Source organism: Heliconius melpomene, unplaced genomic scaffold (assembly GCF_056956725.1).
Source record: "Heliconius melpomene rosina isolate 202511_hmr_F unplaced genomic scaffold, ASM5695672v1 ptg000031l, whole genome shotgun sequence".
Taxonomy (NCBI): Eukaryota; Metazoa; Arthropoda; class Insecta; order Lepidoptera; family Nymphalidae; genus Heliconius; species Heliconius melpomene.
The window spans coordinates 250,444-268,249 of NW_028181865.1; the positions used below are offsets into that span (position 1 = coordinate 250,444).

Below are 17,806 nucleotides of genomic sequence, written 5' to 3' on the forward strand. Positions count from 1 at the left end.
AGAGAGTTTGATACAATTGAAATAGATATAAGGTCTAACACCGGAGAAAATATACCATTTGAATTTGGAACGAGCTGTGTTAAGTTACATTTCAAACGCAACTAATTTAAATAAAATTATGTACGAAAAACGTAGTGATAATATTTGTCCATATCAACAATATTACATCCATCAAGCTGGAACTGGAATTGGAGTTATCTATAAGGGTGCGGCACATCAGCGTGGTCATGGTATTGGAAGTTTTTTGGGTGGGTTGTTTAGATCAGTTTTACCTCTATTGTCGAATGGAGCAAGAGTGATTGGAAAAGAGGCATTGAATGCTGGTGTAGGACTTTTATCAGACATGGTACAGGCAAAACCATTAAATGAATCGATGCAAGAACGTTTTAGGAAAGCTACTTCAAATTTAAAAAGAAAAGCTGATGATAAAATAGATCGAGTGATGACAGGATCAGGTAACAAAACCAAGAGACGTCGCCTACAAAGTCTCATTCAGTCGGAGAATCTAAAAGGGAGAACATTGAAAAGAGCTAAAAGAAATTATAAATTAAATTACAACAACGACGATATATTTTCAACAAATTAAAAATAATGTCGTTTTTACATAATCATTCTTGTGAATGTGCCAAATCCGAACTGGACTTATTCGCTTTACCATCTACTCAAACAAGCATAGAAAATGGACAATGGATTCACTACAAACCAATTTCATCACTCAGCGATGATGGGCCATTAGAATTTCAAATTCCTGGATCTGGTGATGATTACATTGATTTGTCACATACATTAATTCATGTCAAAGCAAAAATAGTAAATCAAGATTTAACACCTCTTGAGGATACAACTGTTGTAGCTCCAGTCAATTATTGGCTTCACTCTCTTTTTAGTCAATTAGATGTCTATTTAAATCAAAAACTTATGTCTCCACCAAATAATACATATGGATATCGTGCTTACATAGAAACTCTATTAAATTATGCTCCACATGCGAAACAATCACATCTTACATGCGGATTGTGGTATGAAGATACTGCTGGGAAAATGAACAATACTGATGAAACAAATAAAGGATTCACAGAAAGACAAAAATATGTAAAGGAAAGTAAAGAAGTGGAAATGATTGGACATTTGCATGGAGATATTTTTAATCAAGAAAAGTTTCTGATAAATGGTGTTGAAATGTGTATAAAACTAGTTAGATCAAGAGATTCTTTTAACCTCATGGCTTCAACAAATGATATAAAAGTAAAAGTATCAATCACTGATGCTACTCTTATGATTCGTAAAGCTCGAATAAATCCGAGTGTACTGCTTGCTCATCAAAAAGTTTTAGCATCTACAACTGCAAAATATCCAATCACAAGAGCTGAAGTAAAAGTCTTAACAATTCCATCTGGTGTTCAGGGTAAAACACTTGACAATGTTTTCCTTGGACAGATACCTAAACGGTGTATTATTGGATTTGTTAATAACACAGCTTTTAACGGTAGTTATACTAAAAACCCATACGATTTTGATAACTTCGGTATTAATACGTTTAGTTTATATATCGATGGTATGCAAATACCATCAAAAACTTTACAACCAACGTTTAGTAATGGAGTTCATACTCTTATGTATCATACACTATTTACGGGAACTGGTATTCACTTCTTGAATGAAGGTAATGGTATCAACAGAGATAGATATCCAAAAGGATATTGTCTGATGGCCTTTGATCTAACTCCTGATTTAGCTGCAAACACCTCTTCGCATTGGAATTTAATCAAACACGGGAGTGTTAGGTTAGAAGTAAGGTTTGAAAATGCTCTCACTCAAACAATAAATTGTATTGTTTATGCTGAGTTTGATAATTTAATTGAAATAGACAAGAACAGAAACGTAAGTGTAGATTTTAGTAGTTAATAGACTGCAGGCCTTATAAAATAACATTCTCCATGTGATATATTCTATATATTTGATAACTTTTGTGTGCTATAGACGTAAATATCATGAATACTTTAGAGATAAGTAAATATTTAAAAACAATACATCCCACCTTAACATCAAATGTTTTTGCTGCTAATCGATTGCCGGTTCATATGTCAACTCCTGTTTATTTGATCAGTAATTTAGATCCTGATACAAAACCAGGCTCACATTGGATAGCAATTTACATAGGTACAAATGGAATTGGGGAATATTTCGATACTTTTGGTCGAAAACCAAATAGTTATCATTTATCATTTTTAAAACGAAATACAAGTAGATGGACATATAGCAATAAGATAATTCAAAATGTTTTTTTTTTTTTTTTTTTTCTTCTTTTTGTGGCGAATACTGTCTTGTATATATATATCTTAAGCGTAGAGGTATGTCTCTCACTAACTTTGTTGAAATGTTTAATCAAGATACAAATAATAATGATCTTCTGTTAAACGATATGTTTCAATCTTTTATATTATTTTAAACAAGAATAACATTATGTAAAAAAATATGTATGAGTGAAATAATAAATGCTAATGTAAAAAATATTATTTGGTTTTATTAAAATGCCTTTCAGATGAAAATAAAACACAGTAAAATTTTAGTAAAATAATTTATTTAGTCTTTTTGTTTAAAGTGATATTTTTTTAGGTTTGGTGCACTAGAAATTTCTTTGGTGATACTATGTACCAACTTTCGTGTAAGCTGGTGGTGGTTATTTTTGTTATTTTTCTTGTTATAATATTTGACCCTCACATCTGCATGTTTCCAGTGCTCCTCCGGTGGTACATCAACCAGTTTTTTCAGTTCAAATATCTCAATTTTTATGAGATGTGTTGCATTGGATCCATCATCTTCGTTGGTAGTAATATATGAGGTACCATCGTTCGTCGCTCGCCCCACCGATGAAGAACGTAGTTTTGTCTTTTTTATCTTCGGAGGAGGTTCTTGAAAGAACTCGTTTAGAGAGTCACTGCTCTTTGATCTCTCTCGCTTCTTGATAGGGTATGGTGAGGTACGTTCATCGTCAGATGTTGAGAAGTAATACTGTTTATATGTGTTTTCTTCATATTCTGTCTTATTCCCACCCACGCACCACGTAAGCTACAACAATGAATACAATAAATTGTATTGTTTATGCTGAGTTTGATTATTTAATACAAATAGCCAAGCACAGAAACATAAGTGTAGATTTTAGTTCTTAATTAACAGTAGGTCTTCTTATAAAACAACATTCTCCATTTTATATGTTCTATGTATTTGACAGCTTTTGTGTGCTATAGACGTAAATATCGTCGGGAAGTAATACTGTTTATACGGGTTTTCCTTGTATTCTGCCTTATTCCTACCCAAGCAGCAGGTAAACTACAACAATGAATACAAACGAAAATAAGTATAAAATAAAATAAATTTCTATGCTATCTAAAAAACGTTAGAGAGTGGTAAAAAACATAAGTTGTAAAAAATCACAGTAAAATACAAAATAACATGAATAAAAAGTAATACTCACATCCATAATGGTTTCCATGTGGTTAGCACTTACTAGACAACACTCGCACAATAGTTCTTAACAAGAAGACACTGAACAACTTAGTGATGAATCCAAAAAAGATACACAGTCGTTTTATACTAACTTGCACAATGTAGCGGAACAAACCTATTAAAATACCGGAAGTGATAACGATAATATTCAAACTGTATGCTTATCACTTATGACTAATAAAGAAACAATGGCGTTAGTAATAGCAAATCTGTTACAAGTTTGAGCATGTCTAAAATTCCACAATAACAACTAAAAAATAAATCGAAAATATATATATTAAATGAGAAGTTTTTAATAAACAAAAGATTTCATCTTCTCATCAGAAGAAGATCTTAGGTTAGGTTAGGTTGAACATTTCTTCTCCCGTATGGGCGGACGCTCTGGATCGGCACAACATCACTCTGCTGCGACGTGCGCAGAGGGTGATGGCCATCCGGGCGATACGGGGGTACCGGACCATCTCCGGTGAGGTGGCGTGCGTGCTGGCTGGAGTCATGCCGTGGGATCTGGATGCTCTGTCTCTGGCGTCGGTCTATTGCCGGCGTCGAGGCCTAGTGTCCGGGGAACCGGCAAGCCAGGCACGCACGAAGGAGGCGCGGGAAACCGCGGTAAGAATGTGGGAATCCCGGCTGGCGACACCATCTGCCGGCCGGTTGACGATCGAGGCGGTTCGTCCAGTTTTCCGCCAGTGGTTAGCGCGGCGTCACGGCGTCCTAACCTTCCGCACCACACAGGTGCTCACGGGGCATGGTTGCTTCGGGGGTTACCTGTGTCGGATCGCTGGGAGGGAGCCCGACGCTCGCTGCCACCACTGCGACGACTGCCTCGACGAGACGGCCCAGCACACGTTGGAGGTGTGCACAGCCTGGGCGTCTCAACGTCGCGCTTTGCGCGACGTCATCGGGGACGACCTTTCCCTGCCGGCCGTAGTCAAGGCCATGGCCGGTAGCGAGACGTCGTGGGACGCGGTCTCATCCTTCTGCGAGGCAGTGGTGCTCGAGAAGGAGTCGGCGGAACGGGCGAGGGAGGCTTTTGCCGAAGTCGCCATCCCCCGTAAGAGACCGGGTCGCCGGAGGGCGGCACACGATCGCCGCCTTCCGCCCTAATGTGCCAGAGGGCGGTCAGCTTGGGGAAGCTGACCGCCTACCAACCTGGCCCGAGTAGGCGCGCGCAGGTTGCTCCCGCGCGCTACTCCGAGCAGGCCGTCGAGGGTGCCCACACACCCTTGACTCCGCGACGTGCCTAGCAGGCTCCCGCCGCCGCGATTCGTGGACGATTCTAGTCCCCGCGTCTCGCGGCCAGTGGCGGTCGAGGAGGAGCACCGTGAGGTTTTAGTGGGTATGCGGACGGCCTACATCTGCCAAGTCCGCGAGTCCCACATAACCCGCTCGAGTCCCCACTCGGGCCGGTATCCGTAAAAGGATTTCCTCACGTTAAAAAAAAAAAAAAAAAAAAAAAAAAAAAAAAAATTGAACATTTCTTGGGGTGCTTGGTCGGATAACCTCCTCGTGTGTTCGCTCGCTGTTGGCCCTTTCTCGAATGCTTGTCATTCGGGGGGGACGAACAGTGTGCGGGCCGGTGCACCCTGGGCGGCGAGTAATTGGTGCCCACAGGATTCGTCCTTGGGTAATGATTGCTCGCTGGCTAATAATACGACGTGGTTCTCCGCGTGTCCTCTGTCATGCAGAGGACACAGTGTGAGGAACCGGAGGGCGCGCGTGGTGTGTACTCACCCTACCGCCACGCAGGTGCACTGATGTGCCTGCGCCGAATATATCGGAACTCCACTCTTGGTTGCGGTCATGTCTCGTAATCAGGAGTGGAACCGAGGGCCTTGCCTTTACTGGCCGGGCTGCGAGGAAGAAAACCTCTATAAAAAATTACCCCAACCCAAGCGGCGAAGCAGCGCGAGGGGTTCATGGCTGATGGGGAGATCAGTCGCTACTGCTGGTCCCGCCAGGGTACCGGCCGACACCCTGGCGTAATAGGCTTATCCGAGTACAGGGGGCACTGCTCGGATGGACCGTTTTTCCCCCACACTCGTGGGAACAACATGGAATTTCTTAAACAAAAAAACCAAAACGATGAGGTGTAGTGTGTTGAGCCCGAGAAGGGCGGCGATGTCATGTTGCCTGAGAAGGGCGGAGTAGTTGTGCTTAAGGCGGAGGAAGTTGTCGGTGTTGTTGCGGCGTCTCGGAGAGTGTCTGTTTCGAGTGTCGCTGCGGAGGGGTCAGTTGGAGATGGCCAGAACGTAGGAGTGTGGAAGGAGCCAAGAGTGGTTCTGACCAGATTGGACGCTGGTGACGGAATGTCGACTGTCGGTAGTGTCAGGTCGAGACGAGGGTCCGGATCGTCATATCTACGGTTGTGGGGAGCGTCGGAGTCAAAGGACTCAGATACTGAAAGTTTTGTGTCGATGGTGTCGGAGAGGTCAAGGACACGGGCACAATTCTTAAAGGACAGGCGGAAGAGGCCTCGGAAGCCGATCGATCAGTCGGGGTCTTCTGGTGAAGGGGAGCCAGATAGACCGGCGCCAAAAATGGTTGCCATGAGGAGGCGGAAAGGTCTCAGTGAGGCAGAAAGGAAGGAGTTGCTGCTGAGGTCAGAGCAGGAGGGGACGGACGGCGCTGCGGCCGCCCTGGCCAGGGCTAGCTCCAGGCTCTCGGACATGACTCTGCCGTCCGAAAAAGAGCAAGACGAGACCATACTTGCGTCTGACTTGAAGAACCAGGTGGTAGACAGCCTTGCGGTGATAAGAAAGGTTGCCACCAAATCGGGCAACCTAAAAGGGACCTTCACCAAGGCTCTAAAGCAGGCGGCAAGGGCCATAGGAATGGCGGTAGATGAACTGGCCCAGCGTACGGCGACGGAAGAAGTAGCTCAGTTGCGCGCTCACAACAATAAGCTGCGCAATGAAATGGCCGAGTTGCGAAACGAGGTCAGTTTTTTACGGGCTGACCTCCAAACACAAAGGAGACAAGTGGTAGAGCCTGGCATTAGTCAGCCTGGGTGTTCTGACGCTGAGTTGCGCCGCGCCATTATGATAGAAGTCGGAACGATGGTGAGCGCCCGGATAGAAGGCCTACAGAACCGGCTTCTGCCGGAGAGAAGCATGCGTCCCCCGCTGGCGGCGTTGAAGAGTTCGCAAAAGGAGACCGCCTCAACATCGGCGGGTATAGAGGCGACAGGGAACACTACTCTGGTAGCTCCCGCTAATCCTGCCTCGACAAGGGGCCAGAAGCCAGGAAAGCCTGGCAAGGGAAAGGGCAAGGGCAAAAAGACCCTGGTAGCTCCGGTGTCAAACGCCTCGCAGCCACGTCCAATTCCACCTGCGCCAGCTGACCTGTCAGAAGGGTGGAATGTGGTTGCCAGGAAGGGAGGCAAAAAGAAGCCTGCTGCTATTGCTGCTCAGCGGCAATCCAAGAAGGGAACGGGGGCAAAAGCGCCAAAGACGCCAAAAATCCCGAAACTTAGACCGCCGCGGTCCGCTGTAGTGGCGCTAAAGCTTCAACCCAGCGCGGCTGACAGCAACTTGACCTACAGTCAGGTGCTCACCCAGCTGAAGGCCAAGGTTGACCTCGGAGAGCTGGACATCTCGGATATGAGATTCCGAGTAGCCTCAACTGGCGCGAGGCTACTGGAAATCCCGGGGCTCAACTCGGGTGACAAGGCGGATGCTCTTGCGCAAAAGTTGCGGGCAGTGCTGGACGAGAGTGAAGTCCAAGTCTCCAGGCCCACTAAATGCGCGGAGCTACGGGTTAGTGGGCTGGACGACTCGGTTACGTCGGAGGAGGTTGCCGCAGCTGTCAGCAGAGTCGGTGGTTGCGATGTCGGCGCCATCAAGGTCGGGGAGGTTCGGCGTGACCGTGGCAGTCTTGGCACTGCCTGGGTCCGCTGTCCGGTAGTGGCTGCCAAGAAGGTGAACGGAGGTCGCCTTCTGGTGGGTTTCGTGTCAGCGAAAGTGACGCTGCTGCAGCAGCGGGTGCTGTGTTGTTTCCGCTGCCACGAAACGGGGCATGTAGCGGCAAAATGTGTGGGTGTGGACAGGAGCTCACAATGTTTTAGGTGTGGGCGTCCCGGGCACAAGCAAGCCACGTGCTCGGATGCTCCACACTGCCCGGCGTGCGAGGATGCGCAGAGACCTGCAGACCACTTGGCCGGCAGCGCAGCATGCGCAAAGATCTGTGCGCAATCGAAGCGCAGCAAAGGCGGAAGAGGGAAGGCGACGTCGAGCCAAGCCCAACCTGAAGCCCAATCTAGGGCCGCGGTGGAGCAGCCTATGCTCGTTTAACAATGGCCGAACGAGTTCTGCAGGCGAATATCAACCACTGTGCCAGAGCCCAAGACTTATTGGTCCAAAGCTTGGCGCAGTGGTCGATACATGTGGCGGTTGTTTCGGAGCCTTACAGCGTTCCCGACAGAGACAACTGGGTAGCCGACAACACCGGGGTGGTGGCTGTGATCACCCAGGTCGCCGCGGGCTCCCCGCCTTTCTCACGAGTAGAGAGGGGTGCGGGATGCGTCGCCGCACTTGTCGGCAACCTCGTTGTCGTAGGGGTCTACTTTTCCCCCAATCGAACTCTTGCGGAGTTTGAAGAGTTCCTCATACGATTGGGGGAAATGGTAGAGCGATTTCGTCCGGCGGAGGTGTTGGTGGCCGGCGATCTCAACGCGAAGTCCAGCGTGTGGGGCTCCGCAACGACGGATGTGCGTGGTGTGACGCTGTCCGAGTGGGTGATTACCACCGGTTTGTCAGTACTCAACCGGGGGACGACAAACACGTGCGTGCGAAGGCTGGGCGGATCCGTCGTGGACGTTTCGTTCGCGAGCCCGGCCCTAGCGAGTCGTGTTCGGGGTTGGCGAGTGCTGGATGATGTGGAGACTCTCTCGGATCACCTTTACATCTCTTACGAGATCTCCACACATTCGGCGGTGCAACCAACCCCCAGTCCAACCTCGCGAGAGTGCGGACCGCGGTGGCAATTGGGTCGCCTCGACAGGCAATTGTTGGAGGAGGCCGCGATAGTGGAGTCCTGGCTGCCCCAGAGCTTGGCGTCTGCAGAAGACGCCGCATCCTGGGCGCAGGGGGCGCTGACGCGTATTTGTGACGCGTCAATGCCCCGTTCCGGGCGCCGCCCTCAACGGCGGCAGGTGTACTGGTGGTCGTGGGAGATCGCGCAACTGCGTACCATCTGCGTTGCGGCGAGACGCCAGTACAGCCACTATCGCAGGCGGGTACAGAAGGTGCAGGAGGAGGAAGACCGACTGTACCAATTGTATGTCGAGGCGAGAACGCGGTTGCAGGAGGAGATCGGTCGTGTGAAAGGCGAGTCACACGACCAGATGCTCGCGGAAATAGACCAAGACCCGTTTGGCACGCCTTACCGTATGGTACTTGGCAAGCTACGGGCTTGGGCTCCGCCACTGACGCAGACACTCCGACCGGACATTCTCCGAGGGGTTCTGTCGTCACTGTTCCCGCAGCGGGCCAATTTTACACCACCAACTATGGCCCGCCCTGCACCGCAAGAGGAGGAGGACAGCGTCGCACCACAGGTGGAGGAGGAGGAGCTGGAGGAAGCAGTTCGCCGATCTCGCGGCAAGAGATCGGCACCGCACCCGGCCTTGATGGCGTTCCCGGGAGGGCGTTAACTCTGGCCCTTAACATCCTTGGGTCCAGAGTGAGAGGACTATTCTCTGCCTGTCTGGCTCAAGCCATAATTCCACAGCGGTGGAAGACAGGCAGGCTAGTCCTCCTTAAGAAGGAGGGTCGCCCGGCGGACTCGGCCTCGGCCTACAGGCCAATTGTGCTCTTGAGCGAGATCGCCAAACTCTTCGAGCGGGTTGTGACGAGGAGGTTGCAGCGTCACTTGGAGCGGACAGGTCCGGACCTCTCGGACCTCCAGTATGGCTTCCGCAGGGGGCGCTCGACGGTGGATGCCATACTGAGGGTGAAGTCCCATGCGCAGGATGCGGTGGCCCTGGGCGATGGAGTCTTGGCGGTGTCTTTAGACATCGCCAATGCCTTTAACTCCCTGCCCTGGCCCTGCATTGAGGAGGCACTCATCTATCACCGAGTGCCTCCATACCTGCGCCGCGTCATCGGGGCTTACCTGTCCGGGAGGTCCGTGACGTTTCCGGCTCCTGGAGGAGGATGGGAGGCGTACGAAGTGTCGTGCGGTGTTCCACAGGGCTCGGTTCTCGGGCCACTCCTGTGGAACATCGGGTACGACTGGGTGTTGAGAGGCGACACCCTACGAGGAGTTGGAGTCCTCTGCTACGCCGATGACACGCTGGTCTTGGCGCAGCAGAGGACTTATCGCGAGGCTGCGGTGCTCGCGACGGCCGGAGTGGCCGACGTCGTCGGCCGAATTAGAAGGTTGGGCTTGGAGGTTGCCCTGAACAAGTCCGAGGCGTTATACTTCCATGCTCCTCGAAAGGGCCCACCGGCAGATGCCCACATCGTCGTCGGTGGCGTCCGAATCGACGTCAAGAGGAGTATGAAGTACCTCGGACTTGTTCTAGACGGTCGGTGGAGTTTCCGGGGCCACTTTACATCCTTGGCCCCGAAACTGTTGAAGACAGCGGCGGCATTGGCGCGCCTTTTGCCCAACGTCGATGGGCCGAGCGCCTCTAGCCGTCGGCTGTACACCGGAGTGGTCCGATCGATGGCGCTCTATGGTGCTCCCGTATGGGCGGACGCCCTGGATCGGCACAACATCACTCTGCTGCGACGTGCGCAGAGGGTGATGGCCATCCGGGCGATACGGGGGTACCGGACCATCTCCGGTGAGGTGGCGTGCGTGCTGGCTGGAGTCATGCCGTGGGATCTGGATGCTCTGTCTCTGGCGTCGGTCTATTGCCGGCGTCGAGGCCTAGTGTCCGGGGAACCGGCAAGTCAGGCACGCACGGAGGAGGCGCGGGAAACCGCGGTAAGAATGTGGGAATCCCGGCTGGCGACAACATCTGCCGGCCGGTTGACGATCGAGGCGGTTCGTCCAGTTTTCCGAAAGTGGTTAGCGCGGCGTCACGGCGTCCTAACCTTCCGCACCACACAGGTGCTCACGGGGCATGGTTGCTTCGGGGGTTACCTGTGTCGGATCGCTGGGAGGGAGCCCGACGCTCGCTGCCACCACTGCGACGACTGCCTCGACAAGACGGCCCAGCACACGTTGGAGGTGTGCACAGCCTGGGCGTCTCAACGTCTGGCGCGTGCGCCAGAACCAACAAATCCCAACTACTCACGCCTCAACTCAAACAAATACATCATTAACAACACTTCAATTAGAACATGAACAAAATCCGGAACAAAGTCCTTATAAGATGCAACTAAATATCAATAAATTAACTAATGATTTGGAAACTGCTCTTATTCAATATACAGGAATAGATCCCACAGCCCGTCCTAAATTGCCTAAACTAAAAGAAAATAAGAGGCTATACGAGTACTTAGATATATTTAATAAACAAATTCTTAAACAATTTTACTTCATAGATTCTGATTTAAACCATATTCATACTTTAATTTACTGTAGTGCATTAGTAATAGCCGAACATTCTGGATATAATATTCGTCACTTGCAATCAAATTTACCAACTACAAACCGTAAACCTCAAAAACCTGCATGGCAAATTAGACTTGAATTAGATATAAAAAAATTAAGAGCCGATTTAGGAAGAGTGACACAGTATATAAATGGTAATAGATCTTCAAAATTAGTTAAAAAAGTCCAAGATATTTTTAAAAGATTATCAGTACATTCTATACACGAAAGCAAAAACAGTAGACCTGAAGAATTCCTTGATACGCTTAAGCAAAAATTAAGTTTAAAATCTCAGCGATTAGCAAGGTACAATAAAGCATTACGGAGAAAAATAGATAATGTTTTATTTCATAATAATGAGAAAGTATTTTATAGGAACTTAAACGAAAAACAAGATGCGGTTAATAGTGAAATACCTGAAAAAGAAGCACTCACAAACTACTGGACAGATTTATGGAAGAAGAAGGAAAGCCATAACGAGGAGGCCGAATGGTTGAGTGATGTGGAAAATAGATGGAAAGATGTAAGCGATATGGAATTTGTACAGTTTACCAGAGAAGATATTGAAAAAGTAGTCAGGCATGTTAAAAACTGGAAAGCAGCAGGAATAGACGGTATTCACAACTTTTGGTACAAAAAGTTCTACGTTCTTCATGATATATTAGCTAATATAATTACGGATATTGTCAATAATAAGCAAGTGCTACCAAAATTTGTTACAAAAGGAATTACTTATATGCTTCCTAAAAATAGTGATACAATAAACCCTTCCCAATATCGACCTATCACGTGCTTACCAACTATTTATAAACTTATTACAGCTTGCATAACACAAAAAATTAATAAACATTTAATTGAAAATAGTATACTTGCAGAGGAACAAAAAGGATGTAGGCAAAACCATAAAGGATGTAAAGAACAGTTAATAATAGATTCAATAGTTTTAAAACATGCTAATACAAATAAAAAAAATCTTCACATATCATATATAGATTATAAAAAGGCATTTGATAGTGTCCCTCATTCTTGGTTACTTAAAATACTTAAAATATATAAGATAAATCCATCTATTGTAATTTTTTTACAAAATGCCATGGCGGAATGGAGAACTACGCTGCATTTATCAGTCGGAAATAACAAAGTTATGACTGACGAAATTTATATTGAAAATGGTATTTTTCAGGGAGATTCTCTTAGCCCGTTATGGTTTTGCCTCGCCTTAAATCCCCTATCTCATCTTCTGAACGCTATGTCATCATGCGGATATAAATTAAATAATGATACTGCTATCACACATTTGATGTATATGGATGATATTAAAATTTTTGCAAAGACTAAGACTTCAGACTTCAAACTCTCCTCAAAATGACTACTCAATTTAGTCAGGATATAAATATGTCTTTTGGGGTAGATAAATGTAAAATAATTCATATTAATAGAGGCAAAATCGACAGTAAAGTTAATAACGAAGAAAATATTTCATTTAATTTAATGGAGTCAGGTGATACATATAAATACCTAGGAGTACATCAATCTAATAGTATAAATCATATTCAAATAAAAAAACAGTTAAATATGGAATTCAGTAAACGATTAAATGCAATATGTAAAAGGCAACTTCATTCAAAAAATCTTTTTAAGGCAATAAACACTTACGCTATCCCAGTTTTAACATACACCTTTGGAGTAATAAAATGGACTAAAACTGACATCAAACGGCTTCAGATAAAAACAAGAACAACTTTAACTAAATATAATTATTTACATCCAAAACCAGCAATAGAGAGAACCAATATTAAAAGAATAAAAGGCGGTAGAGGACTAATAAATCTGGAAGTGTTATGGGAAGGACAGGTCAAGAACCTTAGAGATTTCTTTTACACAAAATCAGAAAGCACTTTACATTCTGCAATAATAGATTTAGATGATAATTTCACTCCACTTAATTTAAAAAATAGATCAATTTCATTCAAACCACTTCAAGACCATGTAGAACAACAATTCAATAATTGGCGTAAAAAAGAACTGCATGGTCGACACCTTCATGACTTGGAACAGGTGCATATTGACTCGGAGGCTTCGAACAAATGGCTAAAATTAGGTTCTTTGTTCCCAGAAACCGAAGGTTTTATGATCGCCATCCAAGATCAAATCATAGCAACAAAAAATTATAGAAAATTCATTGTCAGGGATCGTAATATACAAAATGATAAATGTAGAAAATGTCATAGACAACCGGAAACTATTCAGCATATAACTAGCGCTTGTTCTTCCTTAGCACAGACAGATTATACTCATAGACACAATCAAGTTGTACAAATTGTGCATCAAAAGTTGGCAATAATAAATAAGTTAATACAAGATAAGCCCCACCCATACTATCAATACGTACCAAAACCTGTGTTGGAGAGCCCCAATTGCAAGATGTACTATGATAGAGCAATTCTAACTGACAAAACAATACACTACAATAGACCTGATATAACATTTATAGACAAAATAAATAAACAAACATATTTGATAGATATCACAATTCCGAATACCCATAATCTGCAAAAATCTATAACAGAAAAAATTAATAAATACACCGAATTAAAAGAAGAAGTTACAAGAATATGGAAAATGAACAAAGTATATATTGTACCATTGGTGCTTTCCAGCACAGGAGTTATACCAAAAAGTCTTTTACATTATTTAGAGCAGATAAAATTACCTATAAACATATACATAACTATGCAAAAAGCCGCAATCCTTAATACTTGTCGCATTGTCAGGAAGTTTTTACAGGAGGACATTACTTCCCAACCAATTCCAGGAAATGGACCACACTTGGCTTGAAGCTCGTGGGGTTCATATTAACCGAAATTATATTTCGAGAAAAATATATATAAAATAATAATAACAAGCCCCCCAAAATCCTACCTTACGTCCTAGCTGAACACCTTGCTAACGTGGGGGGCGGTAACGTGTACTTACGAAACTTACACGGCTAACAAGGTAAAGGTTACCCATAAAAATGGAGACACGGTTACAAAAGAAACTGACAGGGGCCGCTTCCCGAGGGTGATCGTCGGGGCACACCTGGAGCTGACGCTGGGTGTTTCAGCATGCGAACCGTCGGCGGTCTGGAGTTGAACAGGCGGGCTCCCACCGACAAATATACTACAGCCGAACACACATCCCAACCTAATAGTCCAATAGAACCATATAGTCCAAGTAGTGAATCTTACACACCTTCTATACCATCATCACCTTCTTCAAACCATACAGTTGAACACGTACTAACTTTGAGTGTTGCGCAGGAGGCAAACGCCTTTTTGCCTGCGTCCACCAAAGCTGGAAAGCCAAGAGTACGCATGAGATGGAGTTCTGAAGTCAACATGTTTATTATGCGTACCTACTACCGAATCACAAAGTTAGAAACAGATTTTTCCACATATAAACAACGCCTACACGAACTATTCTGTCAAAAATATTCTTACATTACCGTTTCCGAGCAAAGAGTATCTGATCAAAGGAGAACTATAGTTAGAAATAGGTTGGTACCTCAGGACTTACTAAATCAAATAAAAGGAGAAGTAAAACGTGAAATAGAATTAGAAGAAATAGAAATGGATAATATAACTAGAAATCAAAATCAAAGTCATTTAGTTTTATCAAACATAACAACTGCTGTATCCCAAGTTGGCGAACAATCACAAAATTATTTTAATACCCAAACAACACAAACTTCTACGCAAACAGAATCCTTAAATTGTTTAATAGAAAATGAAATAGAAACACTAATAGTACCTACTAATTACACGGACGAATTTATTACAAATTTAAGAGAAAAATTATCAACCACACTGAATCTTTTTTCTGGACTTGATCCATCAATTCGACCAAATTTGCCAAAATTAAAATATACTCGTAAACTTACTGAACTAATACAAATATTTAATTTTAAAATATTAGGTAACTATAATTCCAATGACATTTAATTAATAGACATACATGCATTGATATATTGTACAGCTTTAGTAATAGGAGAAGAGTTAGGTTATAAAATCATACAAAGAACAAATACGGGACAAAGAAAAAAATACAAAAATAAACCATCATGGCAAATAAGATTAGAAAAGAGTATAGAAAAACTTAGAGTAGATATTGGACGTCTCACACAATATATCAATAACAATAGATCCAAAAAAGTAGTTAAGACAGTCATGAAAATTTTCCGTCATACAACGTTACATACTAAGCATGAAAATGATAACCAAAAATTAGAAGAATTTCTAGATACATTAAAACAAAAATTAGCTCTGAAATCACACAGATTAAAAAGATACAAAAAGGCACAGAAAAGAAAAGACGACAATATCTTATTTACAACAAGAGAAAAAACATTTTACAGACAACTTTCAAAACCACATCATCAATCGCAAGATATAAATAAAATGAGCATCCCTACAGAAGAACAGTTAACTACGTATTGGTCAGACATATGGGAACAAGAATTAAAACACAACGAAACTGCTAAATGGATTTTAGACGAAACAGATAAATATAAAATAATAGATACAATGAATTTTAGCGAAATAACCGAAACCGAAATTTTAAAAATTACTGTCAAACTACACAATTGGAAGTCACCCGGTGCTGATAAAGTACATAACTTTTGGTATAAGAAGTTAACCATATTTCATAGAGCATTAGCAAAAAATTTTACAGATATTATTTTAAATAAGCAGAATATACCCAATTTTATGGCAATCGGAATTACATACATGATACCAAAAAACAAATTTTCGTCAGAACCTTCACAATATAGGCCCATAACATGTTTACCCACAATTTACAAGATCCTCACTTCAGTTATAACATCTAGAATCACGACACATATAGAAAAGTACAATGTAATAGCAGAGGAGCAAAAAGGGTGTAGGCGAGGCCATATGGGATGCAAGGAACAACTCATTATAGATTCTACCATCCACAAACATGCTACAACAAAAAATAGAAATTTACATTGCACATATATTGATTACAAAAAAGCTTTTGACAGCATACCTCACTCTTGGTTAATACAAATATTAAAAATATATAAAATAAGCCCATTTATCATAGAATTTCTGAACATTATTATGTTTCAATGGAAAACAACCTTGCAGCTTAATTACAATAGTACTACGGTGACTACCAGACATATTCAAATTAAAAGAGGAATCTTTCAAGGGGATTCCTTGAGTCCCTTATGGTTTTGCCTTGCCCTAAATCCGTTATCTAATCTACTACAAAATAGTCGTTTGGGATACAGCTTCAGTTCACGCACACAGAATTCTCTAATATCACACCTTATTTATATGGACGACTTAAAACTATACGCCAAAAAAGATAAGGACATGAAAACGCTAATAGATATAACTACAGAATTTAGCAACGACATTCAAATGCAATTTGGCCTAGATAAGTGTAAAACTCTTCATATAACTAAAGGCAAAATCCAAAAAGGTAATTATTCTATAAATGATCATAACACTATTACAGCTCTTCAAATACCTAGGATATAATCAACTAAAAGGTTTAGATCATACAATTATAAAACATGTTTTAATTACAGAATTTAAAAAAAGAATATATGCTATTTGCAAAACACAATTATCCGGGAAAAATCTCGTTAAAGCGATAAATACCTATGCTATCCCAATATTAACTTACTCCTTTGGTGTTATTAAATGGTCCAAAACAGACATAGAATAGTTAATTTATAGAACTAATTGTGAATGATTTTAACTATTATGTAATATTAAGTAATCTTATATTTTTGTTATATAATTATTATTATTTTTTTCTATAGTGTAAATTAATCATTGTTATTATTGATGAATGATGTGTTCTCCTATAATCAGTTGTACATAATAGTATTAGTATATCCTAAGAATGTATGTAATGTAAACCAATATGTACGACAGTTGGAGATCCGTATAAATAAATAAATAAATAAAAAATAAAATAAATAGAAAACTTAGAAAGACTTATACGTAGTACATTAACAAAACACAATTATCTTCACTGTAAATCTGCAATAGAAAGGCTTACCATAAAAAGACTGCATGGTGGAAGGGGTATTATTAACATTAATACTTTATGGCAAAATCAAATAAAATCGTTACAAAAGTTTTTTATTAATAAATCAAATAATAGTAAAATACATAAAACAATAATAGATAATGACCATAATTACACTCCACTAAATTTGAATCAAATAACTGATATACAAAATGATCAAAATATAAATCAACAAATGCAACAAATAGATAACTGGAAAAGAAAAGTGTTACACGGAAGACATCCTCATGATTTGGAACAAGCGCATATTGATTCAATAGGTTCAAATATGTTTCTTAAAGTTGGTAGTTTATTCCCCGAAACTGAAGGATTTATAATAGCCATTCAAGACCAAGTCATAAACACAAAAAATTACAAAAAATATATAATTAAGGATACCACAGTCACAAATGATAAATGCCGTAGATGTCACAGTCAGCCAGAGACCATTCAACATATCACGGGTGCTTGTTCCAATCTTACACATTCCGACTACACACATAGACACAACCAAATATGTAATATAATACATCAGCAACTTGCACACAAATGTAAATTTATTAAGAATATTGATACTCCTTACTATAAATATGCCCCTGAAACCATACTAGAAAATTCTACCCACAAATTATATTATGACCGGGCTGTTCTTACTGATAGTACA

The 17,806-nt window shown here is 42.7% G+C and overlaps 3 protein-coding genes and 1 pseudogene across 4 annotated transcripts; 3 read left to right on the forward strand and 1 right to left on the reverse strand.

Annotated features, from left to right (window-relative positions):
• Window positions 1-591: 591 nt before the first annotated feature.
• Window positions 592-2,014, forward strand: LOC146526484 (uncharacterized protein F54H12.2-like). The gene is made up of 2 exons (XM_085207073.1): window positions 592-1,796; window positions 1,981-2,014. Exons 1-2 carry the CDS (start codon window positions 592-594, stop codon window positions 2,012-2,014), a joined length of 1,239 nt encoding a protein of 412 aa, XP_085063199.1.
• Window positions 2,015-2,564: 550 nt separating this feature from the next.
• On the reverse strand, window positions 2,565-3,875 carry LOC146526485 (uncharacterized). 2 transcript variants are annotated; one of them, XM_085207058.1, is made up of 2 exons: window positions 3,476-3,825; window positions 2,565-3,069 (listed from the first exon to the last, which is right to left on the reverse strand). In XM_085207058.1, exons 1-2 carry the CDS (start codon window positions 3,491-3,493, stop codon window positions 2,584-2,586), a joined length of 504 nt encoding a protein of 167 aa, XP_085063184.1. In that variant the 5' UTR covers window positions 3,494-3,825; the 3' UTR covers window positions 2,565-2,583. The 2 variants fall into 2 exon arrangements, 1 of the variants encoding a protein (XP_085063184.1); XR_014879406.1 differs by having other exon boundaries at window positions 2,943-3,330; window positions 3,476-3,875.
• Window positions 3,876-9,016: 5,141 nt separating this feature from the next.
• On the forward strand, window positions 9,017-13,890 carry LOC146526486 (uncharacterized). Its single transcript, XM_085207074.1, has 4 exons — window positions 9,017-9,155; window positions 10,797-11,942; window positions 12,830-13,478; window positions 13,827-13,890. The coding sequence occupies exons 1-4, from the start codon at window positions 9,017-9,019 to the stop codon at window positions 13,888-13,890; spliced, it is 1,998 nt and encodes a 665-aa protein (XP_085063200.1).
• Window positions 13,891-13,969: 79 nt separating this feature from the next.
• Window positions 13,970-17,581, forward strand: LOC146526487 (uncharacterized; annotated as a pseudogene).
• The last annotated feature ends 225 nt before the right edge of the window (window positions 17,582-17,806 follow it).